Here is a 20986-nt window from a genome sequence, read left to right on the forward strand (position 1 = left end):
GCCCCCCAGAAACTGTGAGGCACCAACTGTTCATTTTTGTTTTGAGCCATTCAACTTGGGAGTATTTCATTACACTGCAGTAGCCTCTGGAGTGCACGCCAGGCCTCCCTGTCCTTCACTATCTCCCAGAGTTTACTCAAGTTCACGTCCACACGTAACCGCCTCATCGTCTTGCCGAGTAACTGAGAGCTAAAGCCTTGCTCCGCTCTGCTTCCTGACCGTGTGTGATGAGCTGCACTGGGTACCCAGACTCTGAGCCTGCGGGACTGCCCCAGACTTTAGCTTATATCACAAAAGGAAAAGCACACATGTCCCCTTGCAGAGGCCCACGGTGAGCTCTGACCACTTGGCCTTCAGGCAGCTATCCTTCCAAGTTCATGCCAGGTTCCAGGGCCAAAAATAAACAGCCCTTTCTCCTTCTTCAAAGCGCTAAGGCTGAGCCTCAGTAATAACTGGGAACCGAGAGCAGAGCTCTCACGCCGGCAGCCGGTGGACCGGATGGGGCCTGCAGGCATGTTTTGTTTGGCTCTCACAGTGTTTTAAAAGTTGGAAAACTTTACATTAAAAAAAAAATCATATTTTCAGCATCTCCCGAGAAGTTGGAAGCTATTGCAACACCAGGCCCACATACCAAGCCGGCAACCATCCACTTGCTGAGCCCAGTGTGGGCACCTCACTTAGGAACAGGGTGGAAGTGGTTCTGATTCATTCATGGGACTCAAGATTCACTTGGGCACCTACTCTGTGGCCAGGCCCTGCTCTGCTGGCTGGGAATCCTCATGGCAGAGACACACAGCACCTCTGCAGTGCTGGCCAGCTCCTGGGCAGACAGACCACAAGCACCTAAGTGACTCCAGACTGTGAAGACCATCAGACAAGGACAGCTTGAGGCGGAGACCAGGATGAGGTGCCATGCTGGTGGGGTGCCTCGGAAGATCTCTGAGATGACGTCTGAGTGGACTCCTGAATGATGAAACGAAGCTGGCCACGCAGAAATGTGGGGTAAGAACATCCCAGCCCAAAGGCAGAGCTTGTGCAAAGACACTGCGGTGTGAATGAGTGTAGAGGGCTCCAGAGGCGGGACCACAACTGGGGACTGGATTTATTCTAATTATGGAAGACAGAGTGGGATGGGGGCTGTGATCTGAGTTGCCTTAGATAAGCTCTCTCCAACTGCTAAGCAAAGAAGGGGCTAAGGGAGAGAACGGAATCAAGGAGAAGGGAGGAGGCCCAGATGGTCTGGATGAGAGAAGTCCAGAGTGGGCTGGGAGCAAAAGGGCTGGATTTGGGATCCTGAGAGCAGGGAGTGCCCACAAGACTTGCAGGCGCAGCGGAAGGGGCATGGGGTCAAAAGAGGGAGTCCAGCTTTCTAAAGTGGGGGATATTAAAGTGTGCTTATACCAGATGGGAAACTGACGATTCTGTGGGACAAACATGCCAAGTGTGGTTAAAAGCCTTCATGGACAGTTTACCTTGCACTGAGGAGTAGAGAATTTCTTAGTGTTCAGTAAGATTAAGAAAGTTCATTGGCCCAGGCAGCCAAGGTTTCCTGGCTCCGCACATACACACACAGTCCCGCCCGTCAGTGCTAACCCGAAAGGCGAGTACCGAGTCAAGGCCTCCACAGGGAGCTGGGGGACGAGAAGAACGGGCATTTCCAGCCTGGGTGGGAGAAGGTTTGGGGGAGAACGGATCCATGTACATGTATGGCTGAGCCCCTCTGCTGTTTCCCTGAAAATTACCACAACACTGTTGATTGGCTATACCCCAATACAAAATGCTTTTGCTGCTTAAAAAAAAAAAAAAAATCAATGGGCATTTGAGATGGTGAGTGGATGGGGACCCAAGGTGGTGAGGTGAATGGGCACTTTCAAGGACACTTTCATTTTCCCCTGGACCCGTTCACACTGCAGAGCTCAGGGCCTGTGGGTCTCTGACACTGGGTGCTGGGTTATGAATGCAGCTGTGGGGGTGGTCGGGGGAGAGGGCAGGGGTTTTGCCATGTGACTCAGCCAGGACTTCAAGCTTTTAAAACTGACCAGCCAAGCAAAGGGCTCAGTGTCTCATTCACAGACTTTTCCTGAGTCAACAAGGCTTATTCACGACTGACCCGAGGGTTCCTTGAACTCTCCATGGGAACCTGTCTTCTAGCCACGGTGTCTGTTAATGTTTTCTTTGGCTGATGCCTTTTCGCTTTTAACCTAACTCCTGAATCCAACTTCCCAGGAATGTAAGGCAGCAACTTCCAGAACATCAGTCATTCAGCCTGCACGTGGACCTACCAACTTCTGCTCAGAAGAACCCCTGATTAATATTAAGTGACCCCACACTGAGGTTAAGAAGTGTAATTCCTTTCTGTAGAGAGAGGTCAGGTCATCCGGGTGCCTTGTTCAGCTAAGCAAACTAGAGGACATAGGGAGCCCTGAAGGACGTGCAAGGGTCAGTGATCAGACTGGCCCTTTAGAAGGCTGCCTCCGGCGACCCTGGGGGGAAAGCCATGTCTGGGGACAGGGGGCCTCCTGAGATGACCAGGCAATGGTCTCTTGATCTAATGCAGCAGCAGGAACAAGGGAGGATGGGGCAGAGACATGAACGCTTGCAGATGTTATATGAGAGGGAAATTGGAGTTTCCAAACTCACAGGTCACTTGCTGGGGCCCCAGGCATGGACAGACAGGGGGAGCCATCCTCATGAGTGTCTCTCTACCCATGTGGCAGCCAAGCCTGTTAAAATGGAGGCCAATTAAGAGGGGCCAGATGCCCACTTCAGGCTGCTTCTACTGTCTGCTGGGCTGCCCTGCAGACACCCTCCACCCTCCTGACCAAGGGCCTGCCTTCCCTGAATGCTGGGCGAGGGGCCTCGGAGACACGGGACACGTGTTCCTTGTGAACTGGTGTTTGGTTCTCTTTCTCTTCTTGCCTGAGAGTCTGTCTGTGTGGCTAGGTCACCTTCGTTCCTTCCCCCACCCACCAAGATCCAAGATATCACTTACACATGAACTTCTTTTTAAAATTAATGTTTCATTTCACATGCGCTCCAGGGATCCACTGTAGCAATCTAACACATCAAGGAGCTCACTTCAGATTTGATGAGTGAGTGCACCTTTTTTGCTGTTTCACAATCGAGTCTGTTCTCCCTGGTAGCACGGCGGGTCTAGGCGAGGCTGTTTCACCACCGCAGATTGGGGCCTGGGATGGCTCATTTCATGTGTCATTTCAGCCAGGTGCCCAGGGGTTTGGTCAGACACCAGTCTAGATGTTGTTTCGAAGGCATTTTTAAGATACGACTAACATTAGACATAGAAAATAAACTTATGATTATCACAGAAGTAAAGAGACGGGATAGATTAGGGATTTGGAATTAACAGACACATTACATTTAAAATAGATAAGCAACAAGGACCTACTGTATAGCACAGGGAATTATATTCAATATCTTGTAATAACCTACAATGGAAAAGAATCTGTAAAAGGTGGCAAAAGGTAAAGAATCCACCTGCCAATGCAGGAGACGCAAGAGACTCAGGTTTGATCCTTGGGTGGGGAGATCCCCTGGAGGAGGAAATGGCAACCCACTCCAGTATTCTTGCCTGGAGAATCCCATGGATGGAGGAGCCTAGTGGGCTACAGCCTATGGGGTCTCAAAGAGTCAGACACAACTGAGCGACTGAGCATGCATGTATATAAAACTGAGTCACTTTGCTGTCCACCTGAAGCACTGTAAGTCAACTGCATTTAAATTTTTAAAAGATATGACTAACATTAAATCCGCAGACTTTGAGTAAAGAAGGTCACCCTCCATAACTTGAGTGGACCTCAACCGACCCATGGAAGGCTTTAAGAGCAAAGACAGGTCATCTGAAAAAGCTTTTTTCCAGGCTGAAATCCAAAACTCTACCAATATTTCCGGTCTGCTGTCCTGTGGAATTCAGACTCAAGACTGAACATCAACTCTTACCTGCATTTTCAGACTGCCAACCTGCCCTGCAGATTCAAACTTGCCAGGCCCCACAACTGCGTGAGTCAATTCTTTAAAAGCAGTCTATGTATCTGTCTAACTATCTATCACCTACTGGTTCTGTTTCTCTGGAGAACTCTAATGATAACAGAAGGTGACTTTGAAGGGTGGAATGTTTCCCTGGTGGCTCAGATGGTAAAGAATCTTCCTGCAATGCAGGAGACCTGGGTTCGATCCCTGGAGGGGAGATCCCCTGGAGGAGGGCATGGCAACCCACTCTAGTATTCTTGCCTGAAGAATCCCTGGACAGAGGAGCCTGGTGGGTTACAGTCCATGGGATTGCAAAGAGTCGGACACAATTGAGCGACTAACCCCTTCACTTTCATTTGAAGGATGGCCTTTCAGACGTCGTCTTAGCTCCACACTGTTGATTTCTCAGAATGACTCATTGAGCTCTTCTTCAGCCTACAGGCTCAGAGCCTTGCACAGGCTCTTCTCTCCACCAGGACACCTTCCCCAGGGTCTGCAAGCTCTCCTCCTCACATCTATGGTCAGCATGCCCATCACCCCTTTACCCTGTGCCTCCCTGCAGCAGCCCCCACCTGCCGGCCGGCCCTCTCTCCTTTCCTCACGTGCTTGTGCCCTTAATGCTTACCAGCACCTGAAATGTGATGTATTCGCTCCTGTATTATCTGCTTTCGTATCGCATCCTCATCCACTGCGGGAAGGTCAGCTCCAGGTAGACTGTCGGTCACTAATGACTTTCCCAAGCCTGGAATGGGCCTTGCATACAGCAGGCACTCAATAATGACAAGGTGCAGACGAACTCAAAGACAGACGGATTATGCAATGGTGGGGTGGGGCAGAAGGAGGCAGACCCTGGTGAGTGGTTCCCCTCGCCCTTGACTTTCCCTCTAGCCAGGGTACCAGCCAATGGGGGCTGGAGCCCCAGTCTCCCCAATAGCACGCTGATAGCACCCACATAAGACACCTACCAAAGGGGGGGAGCCGCTCGGCTTCCGAGGAGCAGACATCCCTCTCCTGGGTCCTCCTGCCGTAGGTCGCAGAGTAGATGTTGAGAAACTTGGACTCGTGGCAGTGCAGTTTCAGCTCGTGGTCTTCACACACGGTTTTGTTTTTTAACTCATCTGAAGCAGAAACCAAAATCAGCGGCACCATCAGCTTCCCCAGAAGGACTCCGTCCGTGAGCATCGCCCGCATCCCCGGCAGCTCCCATCCCCCGCGGGGCTGCATCCCTGGAAGGGGACAGACGGCATGGCCCTGCCTGCCAGGGGCTCTCTGACCCTGTGAGGCTTCTGTGGGCAGGGAGCAATGAGCGGACCAGGACAGAGACCCAGGGATTACTCCGAGGACCAAACGGAGGAGGAGAGACGTCAGGGTGGAGAGGGCAGGGCGCGCTGGGGCAGTCCTAGGACGAGCCTGGCCATAAAGGGAGTTCCTCTCCCTCCCCACCTGAAGACACAGATTTCTTGATTCAAGGGAGCCTTTTTTCAAATGGGACCCACACAGCTGCATGCTCAGTCCCTCAGTTGTGTCCAATTCTTCCCAACCCTATGAACTGTAGCCCGCCAGGCTCTTCTGTCCATGGAATTTCCCAGGCAAGAATCCTGGAGGGGGTTGCTGTTTCCTCCTCCAGGGATCTTCCTGGCCTGGGAATTGAACCCGCGTCTCTTGAGTCTCCTGTATTGGCCAGAGGATTCTTTACCATTAGTGTCACCTGGGAAGCCCCCACACAGGTAAAGACCAAGAATAATCTCAGAGGGAGTGCAGCTAAACCTCACCATCCAACTTCACAACATTCTCACATCCCATCTGTGTATCTACCAAGAGACAGAGAAGCTATGGACAAGCAAATTATTTCCCTTTCTAGGAAAGGAGCGAAAAACAAGGCAGTGTGCCTGTGAACAATCCCTCCTTGAAACACAAGGTCCTATCACAGGGAACTACAGCCAACAGCATGTGAAAGACCCTAATGGAAAAGAATATGAAAAAAAAGAATCCCTCTTTGGAGGTGTGAGGAGCTGGTTCCAAGTCTGGCAGTTCAGGAACAATGGGCTCCCAGGAGAGGAAGATTCCAGCTCATGGTTAATCCCCAGAGAAAGAATTTACTAAAAGTTTATTTGTTTAATCTGAGTACCACAGTGAAATTCTCTTTGCAACATTATACAGAGGTGACATTATAAATGCATCCTGAAGAAAATAGAGTTTATTGGGTTTTTTTTTATGGAGTGTACCAAAAAAAAATTCAATTAATTTAAATGTTTACTAATGAATGGATTTTTTAAAGTAGTAGTATTTTTTAAGTAACAATAGTACTTAAAATAATATTAAATAATAATACTATTATTATAATACTAGTACTAAAAATAATAACACCACAGACAGAGAAGACTACCTAATATGTGATTCCATTTCTGTGAGATATCCAGAAAAGGCAAATGTCTAGAGAAAAAGTGAAGGTTCGTGGTTTTTTGAGGCTGCGGGTTGGGGACATGAAGTGACAATGACTAATGGACACGGGGAAGTGTTTTGAGATGACGGAAATGTTCTGTAGCTGGACCGACGTGCTAGTTGCACGGCTCAGTACAGTTACTAAGAATAGTTGAGCTGGACGCTTAAAACAAGCGGATGCTATGCTGTGTGAATTATACCTCAGCAAAGACATGTCTGTCTTACTTTTATTTATCTGGCTGTGCTGGGCCTTCGTTGCGGGATCTCAGTCTTCGTTGGCATGTGGGATTTTAGTTGCAACATGCAAACTCTTAGCTGTGGCATGTGGGATCTAGTTCCCTGACTAGGAATCGAACCCCAGGCTGCCTGCATTGGGAGTGTGGAGTCTTAGCCACTGGACCACTAGGGAAGTCCCGACAAAGATATTTTAAAAATAACAGCTAATATTTACTGAGCCCTTTCTCTGAACTTGGGGCTTGTTCTAGGATCTCGGTATGTCTCAGTGAATTTAATAATCAAAACAGCCCTTCTGTGAACCACCTCTTCTTATCCTTTGCATGTTATGCTTTGGATTTTTAGAAAATCGTTTGTAGGAAGGATTCATAGATGCTGGATGCTAACTTTTGAACTTTTGTCTCTTACATGTGATAAATATCTTTTCCTAGCCTCCCACTTATTTTGGACTTTGCAAAATAAGAGCAAAGAAAAACCTGAAGAGGACCGTGGTTATTTCTTTGCATGTGTGGTTCTCTCCTGCCCCCATCCAAATGTTTTTATAAGAAAAATCATGAAAAAATGCTAGCCCCACTCTATCACCCCAATCCTAGTTTTTTTCTATTTTGAAATGGCAACCAGGGGTACACCTTACAACCAGACAAGCACTGGCGTCACTAGCAAACAAGAGCTGAATTCCAGGATGGGGAGGAAGAACAAGGAAAACTAGTTCCACACCTCCCATCACCCCCACACCCACCCTTTTATTTCTCTCTCCCACTCATGTTTTTATTCCACTTTTCTTTCCTGGATTGGAGGTGCAGGCTGATCCCTCAAATCAGAGTTTTCCAGTTGTCATCTGAGGCCCATCATGAAATCAATTTTGTGAGTCATGATTAGAAATTTTAAAAAATAGAATAGTTCAGAAAACATCAAAGTGCATCATACAAAGTAAAGATAAACACTATTTAATAACGGATTTCTTTTAGTTGTGTGTGGTTACGTTGGGCCAAAAGGCAAAATGTTTTTCTTACTCTGGGTTGCGATCAAACCGTTCTGAAATTCCCTGAAGGAGAAGGCGAGAGCGGTAAACACCAGGGCAAAGGCGGCCAGTGGGACCCTCATATCCTGGAATTACCACTGCTTAAGCCCCAATCTTAAAACATGAAGGAAAATAATTTCCTAATAGAAATTCCTCCTTTCAGTAACTTGTAAATCCCCATGCCTATAAACACAGAAGGAGCAGTGAGGCCAAGCTTTTGAAGTGCTTGAAGGAAAAATTTTAGTATCTCAAGATTACCATCAGCTCCGGTGCTGGAAAACTTGGGCAATGGTTCCTTAGAACATGTTGATGGGAAGATTCATGAATGAGAGATGTGGAGCAGAAAGCAAGTTACAGATGTTCCCAGAATCCCCATCCTGTCTAGGATTTGCACATACCTGTGAAGACCCATCAGAGGAGGAAAAAGTCAAGTGATGACTAAGCAAATGTTTCGGAAGCCCTTTACCCAACACTGAAATCTTAATAAAGCAGTTTAAACTTAGAGCCAAGAAAAGTTTTGTTTTCTTTTTCTTAATAAAAAGAACATGGAGTCTGACCTTGACATTGGAAGGTTTCATTTCGGTGAGTCATATCCGCACTGCTATGAGTTCTTCAGAGTTTTGATGAGCAAACACTAAATCCCACCAACACCGAAATATTGCCTGACTTCAAAGGTCCAGTGTGAGAGACGACCTTTGATGCAGAACAGAGGGCCCGCATAGACACACCAAATGAGCCCAAGCACCCTTCTAACTAGAAGAATACCAAAAATGCTAAGAATGCCCTGCATTGGCAGAGCTCACCAAAAAAGGAGGGAGAAAGCAGGACGAAAACCAAGCCTTATCTCAGTATTCCGGAAACTTTTGAACAGGAATAGTTTCTTTCTTTTTTATCAGAACTTTTTAAAATTAGAAGAGCTTTTTTAAGGCATGTCATGAAATGCATTTGGTGGTGGTGGTGGTTTAGTTGCTAAGTCATGTCCGACTCCTGCGATCGCATGGAGTGTAGTATTTAGTAGTCCTAATCTGTCTGGTTTTTAAGGTCTATTGATTAAAAGTACCAGCCTCAGTATAAGCCAAAAACTCACCCAGAGTAACACAACACCCCCATGTAAGCCTCCAGTGGTCACTGTCCCCAGATTACGGGCAAATCGACTCCCGGAATGGAGGGACCTGTGAGTGCCACGTTACATGCTTGGGGTTACCACTGTATGCTGCTGAGTCTCTGGGTTCCTTGGGAATGTACTAATTCACTGTCACCAAAGAGTGACATTTCTGGGTTCTAAAAACAATGATGCTAGTAACATAATTGCTGCTTTTCTTGGAGAACTAGAACTTGTGTCAGAGCTGAGTCAGAGCGCTCGATGGTATCCGAAAAGAAAAGGTGTGGGCAGCCTTTGCAGAAATGTGTTGCCAACATCCCTGTGGGTTTGGATGCTTTACCCAGGAGCCTGGGTGGAGGTACAACCACCCAGGTTTAAAGGCGGCAAATTCTCCCTCCTAACTAGAGGTCGACGTGTACGATTCACTCCTCTTTAACGATACACGGACACATCTGCACATCAGCAGCGGCCTTTCAGAGATGCGTAGGGGGAGCGATGAAACTGAGCAGGGCCCTGTGGGACTCCTGGGCATGGAAGGCTTTCTGGCCCCTGTTTCTTGTTTGCAGGGAATAGACTCAAGCCTCCATGATATTCCCTGAACTGCAAAGGGCAGATCAGAACAGTTGCTAATCAGAGAAGAGAGGAAATGCGGAAACTAGAGAAGAGCAGCCAAGAAACAATAGTGCAGCCTTGGGGCAGGGTCCTGGCTCCTTCTCAGGGGATACACAGAGCAATATCTTTGAGCTCTTTACAGAACTAAAACCCCCAATGATTGGAAGGTGTTCAGCTCAGTTCAGTTACTCAGTCGCGTCCGACTCTTTGCGACCCCATGGACTGCAGCACACCAGGCCTCCCTGTTCATCACCAACTCCCATAGTTTACTCAAACTCATGTCCATGGAGTTGGTGATGCCATCCAACCCCCTCATCCTCTGTCGTCCCCTTCTCTTCCCGCCTTCAATCTTTCCCAGCATCAGGGTCTTTTCCAATAAGTCAATTGTTCATATCAGGTGAACATCAGTCCTTCCAATGAATATTCAGGGTTGATGTCCTTTAGGATTGACTGGTTGGATCTCCTTGCACTTCAAGGGACTCTCAAGAGTCTTCTCCAATCCTTTGGAGCTTTTGGAAGGTGTTAGCATTCTTCATTCCAGAGAACACCACCTGAGGCCCGATGAAAGGCTTACAGGCCCTGCACACACCCTAATCCTATTAGCAAGCCCACCCTTGAACTACTACTATAAAACTCCTCACCAAATCCCCATGGGCTGGGACACGCCGTTTTTCGAGGCAGCAGCCTGCTGTGTTCCCCTTTCCCTGGCAAAGCGATAGAGCTGTCCTTTTTCTACTTCACCCAAAACTCTGCCTCTGAGATTCAATTCAGCACCGGTGCACAGAAACCAAGCTTTCAGCACCAGCGCTTTGCCCTGATAGGAATATGTTATTACTGACATTATTCACAGCTGCCAGTGCATGACAATGTTAACATGAAGACAGCTGTTTAGCCTCTTTTATTGTGTTTTTAGGGGCTTCTCCAGTGGTACAGAATCCGCCTGCAATGCAGGAGACTCAGGAGATGCAGGTTTGATCCCTGGGTTGGGAAGATTCCCTGGAGAAGGGCATGGCAACCCACTCCAGTATTCTTGCCTGGAGAATCCCATGGACAGAGGAGCCTGGCAGGCTAGAGTCTATAGTGTCACAGAGTCAGACAGAACTGAAGCAACCAAGCACACACACGCGCATTGTGTTTTTACGTCCTCAACAGACAATGCACCCTGCTATTACCTGGGGCAGAGCACACTCCCCCCACCCCATCATGGGTATGTCATTGCCTTGCAGTCATTCATATCTTTAGCAAGAATTCCTTAAGGACTTTCCTGGTGGTCCAGTGGTTAAGAATCTGCCTGCCAGTGCAGGAGACATGAGTTTGATCCCTGGTCCAGGAAGATTCCACACCATGGGGCAACTAAATCCGTGCACCAAAACTATGGTGCCCATGCTTTACAGCCTGAGGGCTGCAACCACTGAAGCCTGGATGCTCTAGATCCCATGCTCCGCCGCAAGAGAAGTCACCACAGTGCGAAGCCCACTCACCTAGAGAGTGGTCCCTATCACTGCAACTAGAGAAAACCCCCACACAGCAGTGAAGACCCCATGCAGTCAAAAATAAAATAAACAAATAACTTAAAAATTTTTTAAAGACTTACTTTAATCTGTCCCTTGGGATAACAGCTGTCAGTCCCTGAACTCAACTCCCTGACAGGTCCTGTGCTAAGCATTTTACACACAGCACTATATTTTTATTCTTCACAGCACCCATGCATAGAAAGTGTATTGCGTATCATCTTTATTTTACCATTGAGTTATGGAGGCTCAGAACACTTCCTTCTGCTGCCCAAGATCACAGATAGCCCCAAAGCAGACAAGAACATGAGCCCTAAATTCAAAGACCTGCTGCAACCGAAAATTCTCCAAAGGGATGAGATTTAAGGACGAGGTGAAGCATGGCACACAATCAAGGAAAGAAGATTCCAGTGAGGACTGCTGATAAAATACTCTCCAAACAACAAACACACAAATGTGCCCTGATGTGTAGCCTCAGCCGATTTCCCTGGTATAAACACTTCCGTCAAGGTGGCTGTCACTGCACACAAGTAAGAACGGGCCGAGAGGGGCAAACCGGCTCCCATGGTAAGGCTGGCTCTATGCGCCCTGGGTTCTGCAGTGGGGCCTTCGGACACTCAGAGTGTTATGCAGGGACTGGAACTGGGGCCATGGAGAAGAGCCTCTGGAGGTAAGTGCTACAGGAAAAGAGGGAGGAGGGTGTGGGGACAACCTCACTTCCACCACTATTTCATAACCGCCCATAGGAACTCCAGCAAACTTCAGTGCCCCAGGTCACCAATGTCCATCCAGGTCACACAAGATGCTCTGGTCTGAACCCTTGTGTCCCCCTAAAATTCACTTGCTGAAATCCTAATGCCCATGAGATTAGGAAGTGGGATTAGGCATCAGGAGGTGGGGCCTTTGGAAGGGGCTAAGGTCATGGGGGTGCACCCTCATGAATGGGGTTAGTGCCCTTACATACGGGACCCCAGAGAGATTCCTTGCCCTTCTGCCAAGTGTGGTTAGAGTAAAAAGGACAGCTGTCTATGAGAAGCAGGTCATCAGAAGTTATCAAGTCTGTACCTTGATCCTGGCCTTTCCAGCACCCAGAATTAAGAGGAAGAAATGTCTGTTGCTTGTAAGCCACCGCATTGATGGCATTTTGTGATAGCAACTCAGATGGACCGGGACACAGGGCTCGCCCCGCTAGTCTGTTACACATGAGGCAGCCAGAGGGGGCTTTATGCCCATCCGAGGACCCTGCCTGCTTAATGCTGCCCTACAGGAAGACTCCGCCTTCTCCCTGGCCATCAGGGCCCTGAATCCTGCCCCACTCTCTGCCTGGTGCTTCTTTCTGCTCCCTCCAGGCCCCTGCACCTCCGGCAGCAGGCTCCTCTAAGGAGTGAGCTTTCTGTGCCCTGACCTGACCCCAGGAGTTCCTCAACACTTGCTGAGAAAGTCTTCCCTGAACTGAGGTCAATCAGTTCCTCCTTTGAGCTTCTGGCACAGTATCAAGCGCACAGGGGTCTTCTGTAGATATTTTTTGAAGAGAGAGGGTCTTTCTGGGGAAAGGAGATGTTTGGCCTAGCAACTAAGACGCGATCAAGTATGTAAAGATTTGAATAAATGTTTTCTGGATGAAGGGACAATGGAAATCACTCAAGACAGAACAACCATCCGTGAACCCTCTGCCAGATGTGAGTTCTCTTCATAAGCAGGACCTGGCCACACCTGTGCACCTGTGCACCACAGCCTTAGTGAGGGTGTGATGAAGTGAAGTGGGCAGACAGGCCTCACTGCCCGCTGTAGACACAAGGCTGTGACCCGTACCAGCTTTCCCGGGGCCTGCTGATCTCACAGGGCCTTTACACTTCTTTCAGATGCTGGTCCTGCCCAGCCTCTTATCATGAGCAGTTTTCCAACAGAAAATGAGACACTATTGCAACAAATTGGCAGAAGTGGAAAAGAAGGCGAAGCTTAGGCAGACAAGGGTGTGGCCAAGGGTGTCATCTTTTTGGGGGGTGGGGGGGCTCTTTTCTGTTTTTTTTTGCTGTGCTGGGACTTTGTTAGAGCACAAGGGATCTTTAGTTGCTGCATATGGGATCTAGTTCCCGGATCAGGGATTGATCCCCCTGCACTGGGAACGCAGAGTCTTAACCACTGGACCACAAGGGAAGTCCCTGGTGTGGTCACTTCTGAGATCAGGTGCCTCTAAGAGTGTGGGCATCTAGAAGTGAATTTCCTGAGTCTACTGAGTGGGGGAGGAGTTGGTGAGAATTCCTGGGGGCGGGGCAGACTGTTCTGCAAAGTTTGGGTCTACTTGTGGGAGTTTGCGATTGTGTGTACTTGCGAGTGAGTGTGTGGCTACATGAGTGACAATGTGTACGTGTATAATATGGGTGTGATAGTATGCATGTGTGAGAGTCCAGGTGTGTGCATTGTGAGCGTGTGACAGTGGGTGGGGGCACATGTGAGTGTGAGTCTGGGTGTGTGTTTGAATGAATTGCTGCATTGTGGTAGCAGTGCAGAATTTTCCAAAATTTCATCCCTGACCGTTGGCTAAATGTTGTTGCTAGCACACTGCTGTCTTTCCAACAAGTTTTTCAAGTATTACCAGGAACCTGTAATTACCTACGCTTCTCTCAGGCCCTCCATGCCTGGAGGTGTGACCTCCTCACGGAACAGCAATTATTTTGGGACTGCAACGGGTTAACCACAAAAGTGGTGTGCGTTAGAAAGGGGGGAGGTCAGTGGAGAAAGGTGCAAGAATCAGCATGGAAGAGGCTGGAGATGTCCCTAGAGGTCCAGTGGTTAACACTCCAAGTTCCCCTTGCAGGGGGTGCAGGTTCGATCCCTGGTTGGGGAACTGAGATCTCACACGCTGCATACAATGGCCGGAAAATAAAAAAGGATAGAAAAGGTTGCTCCCACCCAGCCCTCTTGTTTCTCTCAGGAAAGATGCTGCTTCAGGATGGCCCACTGAGGACGAGAGTGGGAGGAAGCCAGCTCGTATAGGCCTGTCACTGTGGGCTCAGGTGGTAGTTGTGCCATCGGCCACCCCAGAAGGACAAGCCGCCCTGCAGCTGAGGGGGTGGGGGAGCCTCATAACACGCCCTCCCCTGAAAAGGAGAACCAGCTCCCCATTTTTGGGGAAAAGCAACTGCAGTCTCTTGACGCCCAGTACCTTTAGCATCAGTACCACCGAGTTTTACATATTAGGAAGGATTTTTTTAAAAACTCAGGGGTGGGCTTCCCTGGGGGTCCAGTGGCTAAGAATCTGGCTGCCAATGCAGGGGACACGGGTTTGATCCCTGGTCTGGGAGGATCCCACATGTCGCACAGTAACTAAGCCCACGTGCCATGACTACTGAGCCTGTGCTCTGAAGCCTACAAGCTGTAACTGCTGAGCCCACGTGCCACAGCTACTGAAGCCTGAGTGCCCTGGAGCCTGCACTCTGCAACAAGGAAGCCACTGCAGTGAGAAGCCGGCGCCCTGTCCCCTCAACCAGAGAAAGCCTGCATGCAGCAAGAAAAAGCCCGCGTGCAGTAACGAGGACCCCAGCACAGCCAAATAACTAAATAAACAAGAGAATTAAAAACAAGAAAACTCAGGGGCTTGCAAGAACGTACACAGGTAAGTGTGCACGCACACGAGGCTGGGACCCCAGCATGTCTATTAATAAGCGTTTCAAAGCTGGACGAATACCAACTGGTCCACTGGCGGAGCACTTTCATCAGGCTATGAATGAAACTGAAAGCCCACACCCCCACACACTCTGTCCCCCTCGGCAGTTACTTACTAGGTTGGCATTTAAAGGAGACCAGGAGGTATTTACTGCTTCCTGGACAAAGGTCAGGTCCAAAAACACGGCTGTTGACCAGGAGGTGGCAGGCCCGCTGGTTCTGACACTCGTCCAGCACCTTCTAAAAGGAGAGGGTAGAAAAGGGGCAGGCTTGAGAACCACACGCAGCGTCTGCGGGACCCCACGCCTGGGCTGCTCTGGAAGGACGGGCACCTGCCTGCCTGGCCTGGGGCTCCCATTTAAAGCCTTCACACTGGTATCAGCTGAGTTTAAGACAGATGCCCCCACACGGGGCTGGTTGGATCGGCTCCCAGTCTCCCCATCGCTCCTCACAAAAGAATATCTGCTCCAACAGCGCCAAGCCTCCCACAGAAAACCAGTCTCCAATTAGCCTTGCCTGGCACCACTACTGAAGTTCTGGCAAATGAGTGACATCGTGGAGGCTCCTGAGGACATAAGCCATATCAAGGTAGAGGGTGGACTGGAAGAAACACAGATGTCCACCTCTACCCACCACTGCTGTGTGAAACAACCACAGCTACGCATCCTTAAAAGCGCCCAACACGGGTCACAGGACCCGTCAGCATTTGGGAGACTCCCGGGCTTCCCCGGCTTCTACCCTGCCTCAGGTGGTAAAAGAATCCACCTGCAAGGCAGGAGACCCGGGCTCGATCCCTGGGTTGGGAAGATCCCCTGGGGAAGGGAATGGCTACTCACTCCAGTATTCTTGCCTGGAGAATCCCATGGACAGAGGAGTCCGGAGGGCCACAGTCCATTGAATCACAGAGACAGACACGACTGAGCGACTAACTCTTTCCCTTTCAGTTTTTGGAAACCCCGACTCAAATGCAGGTCAACACATGAAAATTAAAAAGTTGATCCTTACCCTCACCAACCTCAAGGACACAGGACCCACCCACTTCTGGGCGGTATCCCACCCAGCGGAACACTCAGGCTTTCTGTTGAGCCTCTGGCTTTAAACGCTTTCCTTCAAGCCTCTCCTGACCTTTCCCAGGCTGATCACACCTCTGTGAGTGAGTCTGCTCTGGGCAAGCTCGGGGACCACCCACCACTGGGTCTCAGGTAGGCCCCCGTCCCACTGCTGCCCTCTCAGTTCCCACATGGATCAGGACCCCCTCATCATGAACACAGAGGTCCTCTACGCCAAGAACAGGAAAAACGCTCCCAAGAATCTACTTATTCCTGTTGGACTGAATTTAGTGCCAATTCATAAGCCTGTCTGGAGTCACCGTGTTCTCACAGTCGCCCATGGAATATCTCCGTGAAGGATGCTGGCCCTACCGGGTATTCTCTGTCACCTTAGGGCCCTCACAGTTGTGCATAAAATCAGGAAAAATGCCCAGGGAAACCCCCAAGGACCCCCAAAGGATGGTGCATATTCCTTGGCTGAGGGAATCATCAGCCCTTGCAAGGCTCCTCGTGTTACAACCACGGGACCCAAGGCAGCGCTCTTTCCAAAGTGTGTCAGAGCTGAGAGGTGCAGGGAGGGGACTTCCTGTAGCCATTTAGCCTCAGGATGAGGTGGGATGGGCAGGTGTCACCCTCCCTCCTAAGCTGGGCAACCGCCCTCTGAGGAAGCCCCTTGCGTCAGCTCTCAAACACAGGTTAAAAGAGGAAAGAATCTCTTAACCTCTGGAGGAAGAAGAGCAGCGCGCAGGGATGCTTCTGGCAAACGAGCCGACCGAACAACATCCGGATTGTGTTTACAAATGCTGAGTCGTCTGCCTGGTTACGGGAACATCCTCTTCCCTAAGGGTTGCCTGGCAGAGGCAGGCGCCCAGATCGGAGGATGAGGCTGGTGCCCGCGTGTGCCAGGAGTTCATACCTCCCCGAAGTAGGCACTTCCGCCCTGGTGGCACTGGTCACCGTTCTGTGAAAGCCCAAGGGAAAGCCTGGCGCCAGCCAGGTGGGCATGGGCTGCTGGACTGAGGAATGGGGACATTCTCAGGGTGCAGGGAAGGCTGGAGGGAAGGTAGGGCATGCAAGGAAAGGAACTGCTCATCTCCAGAAGAAACACGTTGTCTCTCCTCAGGGCATGGAAACCAGGGATTCATTCAAACACATTTATGTGGTTTCCCGGTGGGTGTCTTCACCAGTCACGTGACTACCCGGATACGGCAGTGCTTGGCATGAAGCAGTAAGTAGTCCAGGCAACAGAAAAACCCTTCCGTTATCACATTCGGTTTGCTTCTCCTCTTCCAGCCTTAGGGAGAGCTGCGCCGTGTAGAAGCTGATCGGATGCATTTCTCCTCAGTCCTCTTCAGAAATTTACCGTTACTCTCATTTCTCACAACGGACAAAAATCAAGCGGACATCTAATTCACCAGCTACTCTAACCAGCCTTGACATCAACGGATTCATAGGGAACTTCGGAGGCATTAAAAAAAAAAAATCCAAACCCAAGTGACTCCATAACGTTGGCCAACTAGTTATATATGTTGAGGGAGCCAGGAAAGCAGGATGGAGGTTGTTTGGGTAACTGAAAGCAAGAATAGTTTAAAGTGATCATGGATACTGGGGTTGGCCAAAAGAGTTCTTTTGGGTTTTCTGTACGCTGTTACAGAATACCTTAGTTTTGACCTCCTCGTAGACCAAGTATTTCCCCAGTGCCAATCGAAAAAAGAACTGGCACCGCAACTCCACCCCCAATTCCTGGTATTATCAAGAGTAAACCAGCAGAGACTGCTCAACATAGATCCAAACCAGAATAACATGATTATCTACAACTGGAGAAGCAAACCATAAAAAATAACAAAGATGATTATTGATATTCCTCTTCCTTGAGTGCATTCTCTAAGAATCTGACCATGACCTCTGATGTCTGCCTTGCGGTTTCTACTAAAGCAAGCATTGCCTTTCCTTGTCTCCTGGGGGTGGGGTGGGGGTGGAGGGGCTGATGAGAGACGTTAAGCCTCAAAGTTGAAACCCAGCATAATGGTAGCTTTATTGCATTTAGCGTTATTGCAGGGAGCAGCATGCCTTTGAATAAATTCATTCTGCAAGTGTTTTAAGGGAGGGCTCCAGTAAGCAGGCATTCTGTATAGACTCAGAAGCAAAGACTAGCTCACTTGCCAAATTTGTGATCTGTCTACACGGAGATTTTCAGGGAACAGGTTTGCTTGGAGTGAACTGGGAAATCACAAGTATATACACAGAGAGAGGGACAGAAAGGCAGAGGCAGAGAAAGAGAAAACCATTTGTCATCTTAGAACATCTTAGGAAAGGCAATACCTGCAGTGTGGTGGGCACCACACAGGTTAGGCTGTCTTCCCTCTGGGAGGCATGCTGCTGCGGACTACACTTTTGGTAATCTTGCCCATAAAATGCCGACTGGACACTTATCGTGGAATGCCGAGGACACTGCAGATTCAAATGGTCCCCGTCACAGGCATAGGCGGTGTGGTTTTGCAGGAGTTTGGTTAGGTAACCTGGAAAATATTCAGCTGGGTTACAAGGGATATAGGAGTTCACCACTCCTTCATGGATTTCGGAGTGGGAGCACCTCGGCTCCCCTGGCGCGGGGGCTGGGCAGTGCCGAAGGTGTGGGCGGGGCTTCCTCCCCTGCTCCCCAGGACAGGACATCAGACAGAGCTGGGGGCCGAAAGGGAGCAGATGCCGGCTTTTCTGTCTGGGCTGGAGCCCTTGGTCTGGGCTGGCCCGTGGCAAGGCTCCGAGAGCGTGTTCCCTCCAGGAAGCACTGAAGGGCTGGCCAGGAGGCAAGAAGTCCTGAAGCATCTCTACAACGTAGGAAGAAATGGCGAGTGGGTGTCCCTGGGGCATGTAAATGCCTGTCCTGAGGGAGACTTGGCTTTTCTGATCTCCCACTAGCTGGGCCAGGCCTTCCTGGAGCAAGGGGATGCCCGTTTTATTTTAGGAAACCAATCCTGGGCCTCCCTCCGTCCTGGAGAAGAAAGCAAGGCAGGCATCCTGCCTAGGGTAAAGGACTTCTCTGAAGGGAGGGGGAGAGGGGATGCTAGGGCTCGGTTATGGGCCCAGCAGTGTCTCCCCCCAAATTGACCTTCACCAGGAACCTCAGCATGTGACCGTATTTGGACACAGGGTCATGGCAGATGTAATTAGTGAAGCTGAGATCAGGAGTGAGAAGGTCTCTGAATCCTATGTGACTGGTGTCCTGACGAGAAGAGAGGAAACACAGGGCGGCAGTCATGTAAAGACTACAGTGATGTCTCTGCAAGCCAAGAACCTCCAGGGTGGTCAGGAGCCAATGGGAACTGGAAGACAGTAGGAAAGATTATTATATTTTTTTTTAGTTAAAAAAAAAATGTGTGTGTGTGTGTGTGTGTTTGGCTGTGCTGCAGTCTGTGGGATCTTAGTTCCCTGACCAGGGATGGAACCTGTGTCACCCGCAATGGAAGCTCAGAGTTTTAACCCCTGGACCACCAGGGAAGTCCCAGAAAAGATTCTTCCAGAGAAACTTTGAAGACAGCACGACCCTGCTGACACCTGATCTAGACTTCTGGCTTCCAGAACTGTGAGAGAATGTATTTCTGCTGTTTTCAGTCATCCAAGTTCACAGTCATTTGTTACAGCAGCCCCAGGAGACTTATACTGGCTCCCTGTCACCGCACCTCCAGCGAGGCTGGCTGAGTCGAAAAGGCCTTGGGCTCGGAGGAGCTGTGGACGGCCTGGCAGGCACCAGCGGCCTGGATGTTTTCTCAGAAAGGAGGAAGGAAGGTTCATCGGAGATGCAGATTCCTTTCCTCCTTCTCACACCTCATGAGGTCAATCGCGAGGCGGCTGGGAGGGAAGCCAGGGACTTTCTGGGGAGGTGTGTGGGAGACGGTTTGGCAGCGTCAGCCTTCGAGGGGAGGAGGGGGTGTGGAGGAAGGCAGCCTCCAAGTGCCCTAGTCCCTACAGGGACGGGCCGTGCTCGAGCTATTCCTGCTTGGGTTTCAAAATCCTCTCTGAACCGTAATTCTTGACAAAAGGCACCTAGTCCAGCTCCCTGGGCTCCCCTGACGGTTACCGAGAAGGGACTCAGATGCTCTGCCCTAGATGGGGCTCACCTGCCAAAGCACACCTGCACAGTGTGAAAGCGAAGACTGGGCGCTCTCACCAGTACTCTGCATTCAGACCTTAGGCGTCCGGCTGTAATTCCTTTTTTCCTTCCCACCCACAACCACCATTGTAAGATCAGCCAAGGAATCAGCCACCCCGAATTAACTTCGCCCTGGAGAATCCCAGGGACGGGGGAGGCTGGTGGGCTGCCATCTATGGGGTCGCACAGAGTCGGACATGACTGAAGCGACTTAGCAGCAGTAGAGAAGTAAAGTCTAGCTTTGAGCAGCAAAACTGCCATTAAGCAGCAGGCCTGCGAATCAGGTGACATTAGTGGTAAAGAACCCGCTTGCCAGTGCAGCAGATGTAAGAGACGTGGATTTGACCCCTGGGTCCAGAAGATCCCCTGGAGGAGGGCACGGCAACCCACTCCAGCATCCTTGTCTGGAGAATCCCATGGACAGAGGAGCCTAGTGGGCTGCGGTCCATGGGATCACAAAGAGTTGGCCACGACTGAAGTGACTTAGCATGCACGCATGCATTGTGAGTCAGGACCCTGCTTGTTGGAATGTTGTTGCTTATAAGGTGAACCCCTCGGGGCACTGAGAGGGACCAGGCAGAGATCCCTTGGTGGTCCTAGGGCCCCAGGTCAGTGTCATCCTGTAGGGTGCACAGGTGGGCCCTGATGAAGCCATGATTTATGCAAGATTCTCTATGGGGTCTTAGGATCCGGGGAACTCAGGGTGGCTCTGAGGCTGCCCGCAGGCTGGTACCCACCCTGAAGCTTTCCAGGCTGGTACTCTCATCCTTGGGTCTCCTCAGCTTTGTTAATAAAATGTTCTTGTCCATCATACCCCATCCTTCATGGGGATGCTCAGCTGGCTGAAATCTTAAATCAGTTCTGGGAGCATGACCTCAGCTTAGTGTTTATGGTCTGTTCGAAAGGCCATGTGTTACTCTGGCTAAATGATGTTAAGGCCCTGGGACAGATGGAGCCACAAGACCAAAGGGGCCTGACTCCCAGATTGATGAAGTGAATTGCTGCCTGCTGCACAGACTATCATGTGAGTGAGAAAGAAACTTCTGCTGTGTTCGGACTATCACCTTTCATCACCCAATTTGTCATGTGTTAATAGGTTGTCTTCAGGAAACAAACTTGATCTCCGTGGGACTGTTTGCATCAAAATACAACCAGATGCACAGCAATGGCCAGAGCCTCCCTGCTATGATCTTCATATCCTGAGAGTCATGT

The 20986-nt window shown here is 49.9% G+C and overlaps 1 protein-coding gene across 1 annotated transcript in view; it reads right to left on the minus strand.

Moving 5' to 3' along the window:
* EVA1C (eva-1 homolog C) overlaps positions 1-20986 on the minus strand; it is a 105815-nt gene that overhangs the window by 36027 nt on the left and 48802 nt on the right. Inside the window, exons 2-4 of the mRNA XM_052642284.1 lie at positions 17947-18143; positions 14692-14815; positions 4953-5105 (exon numbers count right to left, since the gene is read on the minus strand). Coding sequence (XP_052498244.1) covers positions 4953-5105; positions 14692-14815; positions 17947-18143 — 474 coding nt within the window. The remainder of the gene's footprint in view (positions 1-4952; positions 5106-14691; positions 14816-17946; positions 18144-20986) is intronic.

The sequence above is a fragment of the Budorcas taxicolor genome, chromosome 1 (genome assembly GCF_023091745.1).
Source record: "Budorcas taxicolor isolate Tak-1 chromosome 1, Takin1.1, whole genome shotgun sequence".
In the NCBI taxonomy this organism is placed as follows: Eukaryota; Metazoa; Chordata; class Mammalia; order Artiodactyla; family Bovidae; genus Budorcas; species Budorcas taxicolor.